This window comes from Pinus tabuliformis, chromosome X (assembly GCF_031772625.1).
Source record: "Pinus tabuliformis cultivar Carrire ecotype Pingquan chromosome X, CPIR1, whole genome shotgun sequence".
Classification (NCBI taxonomy): domain Eukaryota; kingdom Viridiplantae; phylum Streptophyta; class Pinopsida; order Pinales; family Pinaceae; genus Pinus; species Pinus tabuliformis.
In genome coordinates this window covers 737,702,574-737,711,075 of record NC_142308.1, presented here as the reverse complement: position 1 = coordinate 737,711,075, position 8,502 = coordinate 737,702,574, and the positions used below count along the sequence as shown (strand labels likewise).

General features: G+C 35.7%; 1 protein-coding gene across 1 annotated transcript; it reads right to left on the bottom strand.

Moving 5' to 3' along the window:
- Positions 1–1,509: 1,509 nt before the first annotated feature.
- Positions 1,510–2,007, bottom strand: LOC149142031 (uncharacterized). Its single transcript, XM_089451384.1, has one exon. The coding sequence runs from the start codon at positions 2,005–2,007 to the stop codon at positions 1,510–1,512; it is 498 nt and encodes a 165-aa protein (XP_089307510.1).
- Between the last annotated feature and the right edge of the window lie 6,495 nt (positions 2,008–8,502).

The window sequence follows — 8,502 nt, the reverse complement described above, 5'->3', positions numbered from 1 at the left end:
GCTGTTTCTTTTTTACTTGGATAATCCTGTTATGAAATCCATAGAGATGGTTTCCCATTTCTACTCTAGAATTGGTAGTGGATGCAATAACCCAGTAGGGTGCTAATGTTCTGCTTTAACTTGTTGGCATTCCAGGCAACGTGTCAAATATTCTGTTACATCCTTTTTCATGCCCGGCCAATAATACTCCTTCTGGAGTGCAGTAATCAGCTTTTGATACCCGGGTGTCCAACATAATGACTTTTATGAAATTCATCTAAAATCAAGTTTTTAATGTCATTTTGGTTGGGCACATACAACCTTTTTTTATAATTCAGCATGCCAGCAGCATCCATAGCATATCCTTGCTGATTTTCTTTACTGGTTGGATTCTGAACTTGTTGTCCTATTTGTTGATATTTTGAATCTTGTTCTGCTGCCTTTTTAATCATTTCATCGAAGGTAGTCTGCCCCTCATTGCAAGCCATTTCATAGAGACAATGTACCTTTCGACTCAAAGCATCCGCTACTCAGTTCTCTTTCCCTTTTAGATAGAAATCAAAACCAGTTAGGAAATCTACCCACCATGCCTGTCTAGCATTTAAGGTACGCTGACTCAAATAACTAGTCAAGATGTGATGGTCTGCCATTAACATAAACTTTTTACCCATCAGGTAGTGGCGCCACATGTTTAAGGCATGAATAATAGCTACCAGCTCCAGATCGTACGCGGAATATTTCTGCTCATGTTCCTTTAATTTCCTAGACTCATAGGTGATTACCTTACCTTCTTGCATTAGTACCCCTCCTACCCCTTCCTTACTCGCATCTGTACACACCACATAGTCCTTAACTAGATCTGTTATGCTTAATATAGGCATTGTGGTGAGTAGTTGCTTGAGTTGTTCAAAACGTTTTTGGCATTCTGCGGTCCATTTAAAAGTTTTCCCTTTCTTTTGTAGGGAGGTCATAGGTTAGGCCACTCTAGAGAATCCTTCCATGAACCATCTATAGTAACCTGCTAATCCCATAAAAGATCTTATATCCGCTACATCCTTTGGTACTGACCATTCCATTATGGTCCTTATCTTCTCGGGATCCATCGTGATTCCATCCTTAGTAATAATATGTCCTAAGTACTGAATCTGCTCCTTAAAGAAATCACACTCGCTATATTTGGCCTACAATTGATGTTTTCAGAGGGTTTGCATCACCAGTCTAAGGTGTTCCTTGTGCTCCTCAATATTTCGGTAATATATCAATATATTGTCAATAAATATTAATACAAATTTATCTAAATACTGATGAAATATGATATTCATTAAACACATAAAGGTCGCAGGAGCATTGGTTAACCCAAAGGGTAATACCACAAACTCATAGTGACCATAGCGAGTCCTAAAAGCAATTTTGGCTATATCCTCCTCTCTGATTCTGATTTGGTGATATCTCGATCGTAAATCAATCTTTGAAAATATGGTTGCCCCTTTTACTTGGTCAAATAATTCATCAATCTGGGGTAAAGGGTACTTATTCTTCATGGGGGCTTCCATCCTTATTTTTGACAAACAGCATGGGGGCTCCCCAAGGCGACACACTGGGGTGGATGTAATTTTTATCCAAAAATTCCTGCAATTGCATTTTCAGTTTTGTAAGTTCTGGTATGCCCATACAGTAAGGGGCTCGGGACACCGAAACTACTCCTGGAATCAATTCAATAGTGAAATCTATGTCTCTCTTGGGTGGCAGCCCTGGTATCTCTTCCGAGAATACATTTGCAAATTCTTGAACAACAGGAGTACTATCCAGGGTGGTTGTCTTGTCCTTTGAGTTGGCATACCCAACCTGAATAGCATAAACTTGACACCCTTTCCTGATGCACTTTTCCAGCTGAGAGGCGGTTATTGGCTGAACTTGGTCGGGATTCAAGATGCCTTGCATCTCCTTCACTTCTCCCAACTCATCCTTGTAGCATATAGTTTTTGTTTTATAGTTTATAATGGACCAACGTTTTTCCAACCAGTCCATGCCTATCAACACGTCATATAATCCAAGGGGAAGTATGTTTATATCTGCCATAAAAGGCTGACCTGCTATTTCTAGAGGCAGTTATTGACCTTGGCCAACACTCGTCTCTTTGCCCCTGTTGCCAGTTGTACTAGCCAAGGGTTTTTAAATTTGACAGACTGTAATTTACATTGTTCCACAACCTTAGGACTAACATAACTTAATGTAGCTCTAGGATCAATTAAAACAGATATGGTATGATTAAAAATCTTACCTTCAAACTCCACCATAGTCGGCTGGTATTCTACCTGATGGTCTTCGAGAGCAGCATTAATTTTCAGAATTCTCTGGGACACATCGCCTACTGTTGATGCTTTGTAGATTTGTGAAACCTATTCGTTGCCTTTACGATGAGGACATTTTTTAACGTAATGTGGCCCCCCACATCAGCAGAATTGTACTGGGGGTCTCGCTATACCTTCATTATCAAATCTACCAGATTGCTCGTTGATTCTTGGTTCATATGGTGGCTTAATTCCGAGCTGGACCTTGGGCAGATTTATGTTATTTTTCCCCTTGGGGAACCCTTTGCCAGTGTTGCCCTGATTTCCTTTATTGACCATAGCAATCCTATTACCTTTCTTGTCAATTCACTTCCCGCCCAGAATTTCACCCTTCTGCTTGCTTTGCTGGTAGCATATCCTGGCCTTTTGTATAACCTCGTCCATCATTTTTGGGTTATTGAACTCAATTATCTCCCTCATTGCCACGGGTAAACTGCTGATGAACCATTGTACCTTAGCCTTTTCCTCATGTATTTAAGGTACATATGAGAGCAAAGAGGTAAATCGAGTGATAAACTCATCCATGGTTTGTTGTCCAAGCCGCAGGTTGTGAAATTCTCATCTTAAAATCATTTCGTCAAATATCTCTCCTTGAAATATTTTTGGCACTTCTCCCAAGTTATATTTTGTTCACTTACCCCTCTTACAATCTTGACCTCTTCCCACCACAAAGTGGCCTTCCCTTGCAGTTGGAAGATAGCCAATTGGGCTTTTAGATTGTGATCGTACTCATATAATTGGAAGTATTTATTCATGTTAATAAGCCAGGCTTCGGCTGCTTCTTCCAACTCTCCATCGAAGAGTGGCAGTTTTATTTTCTGAAACTCCCCTTGCAATTCTATCTGCTACCTTTTTGATGTTGGGTGCTCAGAGGCATTATCCGACTTCTCCTCTTGATTCTCTTCCCCTCCTACTGTTCCTTCATGCTCTGTGTGATAACCCTGTTCTTCAAACATTCATTCTTGTTCAGGGCTAGGAACTGTCTGGCGCTGATTCTGCTTATCAGACAGGCTCTTCATAATTTTTTCTTATTCTAAGGTTAATCTTGCATTGTCCTCCCGTAGGCGGGTCGTCTCACTCTTTAGTTCCTGAACTGTTTCTAGTATTATATGATTTGTATTAGGAGCCTCCTCTCCTAACTGCACCCATATTTCAGGGTTATGTTCAGGGAATGTTGCAGGTCCTAGGCCAGCGATATTCCTATGTGGCACACTGTCCATTCTTCTTATAAACTGTTGTTGTCCTGTTTCTCTGTACTTAACAAGTTAATAAATCAATAACAGTTAGAGACCCAAAAGAAACAATAACTGATTGTACAATTCATTTGCTAGAGGTCACACAGTTTTGTAACCTTGGCTCTGATACCACATGCCATGTATCCATTTCAAACTATACAAAAATACAAAAATACAAAAATTTAAAAGTAAACATTAACATTACCCTGTCTATATTAAACGTTAAAGCATTACCTTTACTATGGTAACAATTCTAATGGCTATTACATCATTCGATTCAACGATTTTCTATTGTACAGCTAAGTTAATGATATTCGTAATACTGACAGTCCCATATCAGTCTCAATAAATTGACATGCACCCCAGAATTGGACACACATAAACTCGCACATCGAGCTTATCACACTCTAGTTATCTTGGCAATTAATCTCCTTGCTATGTCATATTAATGAGCATTGTAGACTCGTTAGAGCTTCTCGGGATCCTTCGCCGCATCGACGGTACTAGACATAGGATCTTGATCCTACGGCTAGGTGCTTTCCAGAAGGCTATTCATTCTCTCTTGTTGGGTTTCGTGGCTAATTTCACTTTCTCCTTCCTTGTGCCATGCTCAGCTCTGCTTCTACTCCTGCAAATGGCTCGACTTGCAACCTTTGATCACAATGCAGTTGGCATGTATCAGAAGTCGGGCCGAGGGGTTCTTGACCGTGGAAAGCATGTTTCTCAACCAGTTACCCAGGTGAGAAATTCTCCACTAAGGTTTCTGCGACATATTTCTTTAACTGTCTACAGGGTTTGTTTGCTGATTATGGTTTTCCTCACAATCCTCTGCAGGTATGGTGGAAGCGAAACCGTGGGTTACGAGCTGCTAACAATGGTATTGCAACTTCTATACCTAGCTTGGGCGTACGTGGCTTTCCGGGTAAGCACCATTGGCACCCTGCCTGGGCTTTTAATCGAGAAGTAAAGTCTCTCGGGTTTAAGTTTGAGGGTTTAGCATCAAACCTTCCAGGGGAGCTAGCTCAGGTTTAATTTTTGTTTTGGAACTAGATGAAATCTCCATGTCAAGCTATACACCAGTCTTCTTGTATTTTCCTAGTGGAGATATTCTCTTTTGTTTAAGTTGTAACTATATATGGTTGTCGACCGGCTGTGGTCCTCTATATGAGGCTGCATTGTAGATTGGTTCCATTTTAACTCGGGTCAAGACCTGTTAAGTTTTGTAATAAAGGACAGAGGTCGTTTAAGTTTTACTTGTTGTTGATTCAACGCAACTCTAATTTCCTTGAAATGCGATTGTGTAATTGTTTTTCTTTTATAGCTGGAAATTACATATTCTTTTTCCAGTCGTATTAACAGCACTGCTATTATTCAATTTGTCTGTACAGGTTTCATGAGAAATTATTATTCTGGGTGTATTTGTCCACTACTTAAATTTCCTTGTTTAATTCTATAGCAGAAGTTCTGGTCTTGAGTATGGGTTCACTATTACTTTGCGGAAATGCACAAAGTATCAGGGTTTCTCCGCTACAGTTATGATTCTTGAAACTTCCAAGAACCGATGCGCGAAAGTTAACTTTGTTATTGTTTGTCACTTTAGGGTCTCATATTCCTGTGAATAGTTTGGAGTACAGGGTTCTAGGATTCTAAGTTTAGTAGTTCCGCCTAAAATATTGCTACCCATTACGGCTACAGAAGTAGACCCTGTTATTGTTCTTGATAGCTCGTTCCCTATTTCTTGTTCGAGCTTGCTAACAATTTCGCTCATGTATTAATGATTCTCTCTACTGTTTGCGCAAGCAACTTTAGTAGTTTCCTCTGGATTCTTGTATTTCTTGGTTCTTAGTACACCTGGTTCAGAAATTACATGGGTTCTTAAGTTTATACAGGTTCTTATAATTACATAGAATTCTTATGTTAAGTTCATACACTTATATTACACAGAATGCTTAGGTTAAGTTCATGCACCTATATTACACAAAATTTTGAAGTTTAAATAGGTTCTTGTATTCACACAAATTATCTAAAAGACTTAACCAGTTTGATTCCAAAGTTACAGACCATACCACTAATCTTTTAACAAATATATGACGGCTTTGCACAGTCTCAAGGCTATAGATAGTGCCAGCCTGTCTATCTCACCTGTTCTGGTCAGATAGTCATTATCTACCATTAATGTCCACAACAAATAAATAATCTATGTTGTTCAGTTAAGAACTAATGTACTTCTACGGTTAATTATTTTTGTTATAGAAAGTATCTAGTACACATAGAATTATAGAACCCTACTGACATTGTTTTTTCAGATATTTATAAGTTTGGGAGCTCACTCCCTCTACACCATTAACCATTATTTAAAGCACATCAGTACCTGATCACAGTGTGGATGTAGAAAGTACTGCTTACCTGTATTTTCTAAACAGTAAATCCCAATGATCATAGTCACCTTTTCATTATTTTCTTATCAATCCTCCCGACCATGAGATTCGTCCTCAAGACCAAATTTACCCCCAAGCCTAATGCAAGACTATTGTCTTCAGCAAATTTTTGCACTTAGTGTTGATGCTATTTGGTCATCACTAGACTTAGCACTTTCCCCCTTACTGTCTGACATTACAGCACGGTTTTTCCTCCCCTCAGCCCCTTTTCCTTGGGGCGTTTCTCAGTTAGGGGAGGCAGTGAAGGATTTTTCCGACAATTGCCTCTTTCCAACTTCTTTCATGAGAAGTTACAAAATCTGTTATTACTCAATCATTTTCTAACTTCAAAAATTAACAATATTATTCAACCAAATAGAGAATAACAATATTATCGAGTTTGTTTTCTTACAGTGGTAAATAAAATATTTACAATTTTTCTGGAAACATTACAACAATAAGAGAAGTGATTCTTTCAAAAGTCTTGATATAATTCAGTGATTTAATTATATAAATATTTAGAAATATTAAAACCCCTAAATCCAACCAATCCTTTTTAGTTCAGTAATTTAATTATATAGTATTTTATTATATTATGTTAAAATAAATATTAAAATGTTTTTTAAAATGTTGAAATAAATATTTAATGTTTTTAAAATTCTTTTTATGTTATTTTATTTTATAAAATAAATAATTAATATGTTATTTTGAAATGTTTATAATCAAAATTTCTATATATTGATTCTCTAATTTTAAATTTACCATAAAATTTATAATATGTAACGGCTTAATAATGGGTAAATTTAAATGAAATTTAAGTTGTTTCATATTTTAAATTTATTAAAAAGTTTATAATAACTTTTTACTTAACATTTTATTTAAGTAAACATGTGAAAAAAATTAACTTATTAAAAAATAGATTGAAAATATTGATTGAAGTACATTACAATATTATGCCAAGAACAACCACACTAAATAGGTTTAACTAACATAAATTCTCCACCATGTTAAAAGCAAGTATCTCGAAATTGAGGCCATGTACATGTAGAAAATCTTATAGGTCGATTGTTGAAACTTAACAAGGCATGGAGAAAGGAGGTTTTTTTTTGTTTTGTTCATCAAGTTTCATATTTCCTTTAATGGAATTGTGATAGTTTTTGCCTATCCAGTCATAAAGTTCCTTTTTCTTAATCGCCCATGTACTCATAAACTTTATTTTCATTTTCATTGTCTATTTTTGCAAAACTAAAATTATAAATAATTGATATAATATAATATTATATAATAATAAATTATATAAAATTTTATTAAAATAAATTTAAGTAATAAAACATAAGAAAAATAACAGTGTAAAATTTACACTAATGATGTAATCACCATTAGAAAATTGACACTAATTATGTAATTAACATTAGAAAATTTACACTTATTATGTAATCAACATTAGAAACGGGGAGATAAAAAAAACTATAGCACAAAATTAAAGTATATATCTTATTAGTATTGAATTAATATAAGATGGTTGGATAATAATTTGGTTGAATATGTTTTTTTTCATTTTATTTGATGTAATGATTTTTTAGACATTATTTTTTATGAAACATATTTTGACATGTTTAATACGAAAAAAATTCTCTCGCATTTTGCCTTTGTTATATAATATGCAACGTTTTCTTTTTGACTTATTATTCCAAGGGTTTAACTAATGTCAAGCATGGTCCAACGTCGCATTGTGACAAATATTGTCTCAATTTGCAAATTAATCATGGTCAATATGAAAATCAACTATGGTCAATCATGGTTAAACATGGTCATCCATGGTCCAACATCACATTGTGACAAAAATTGTCCCAGTATGAAAATCTACCATGGTCAACCATGGTCTCATGTCACATTTTGACAAAGATTGTCTGAATATGAAAATAAACCATGGTCAACCATGTTTATGTAAGGGTTTATAACATTTTTATTTGGGTTTATATATGTTGGGTTTATGTTATTCCCTTAGGTTACATACTATTCCCTTGGGTTTTTAGTATTATTCCCTTGGGTTTTTAGTATTAATCCCTTGGGTTTATAATATAAATCATGGTCAACCATGATCAATCATGGTCAACCATGGTCAATCATGGTCAACCATGGTCAATCATGGTCAACCATGGTTAACCATGTTTTATAAAATCAATCATGGCTCAACGTCGCATTGTGATAACGATTGTCTCAAAAGGAAAATCAACCATTGTCAACCATGTTTATTTTAGGGTTTACAATATTTATCTTAGGGTTTATATACCTTGGGTTTATAATGTTAATACATTGGGTTTAATATTATTCCCTTAGGTTCATAATCCCTTGGGGTTTTAGTATTTAACCCTTGGGTTTATAATATAAATCCCTTGGGTTTATTAATCTAAGGATTCAACCATGGTACAATGTCGCATTGTGACAAAGATTGTCTCAATATGGAAATAAACCTTGGTCAACCATGGTCTAATGTCACATTGTGACAATGATTGTCTC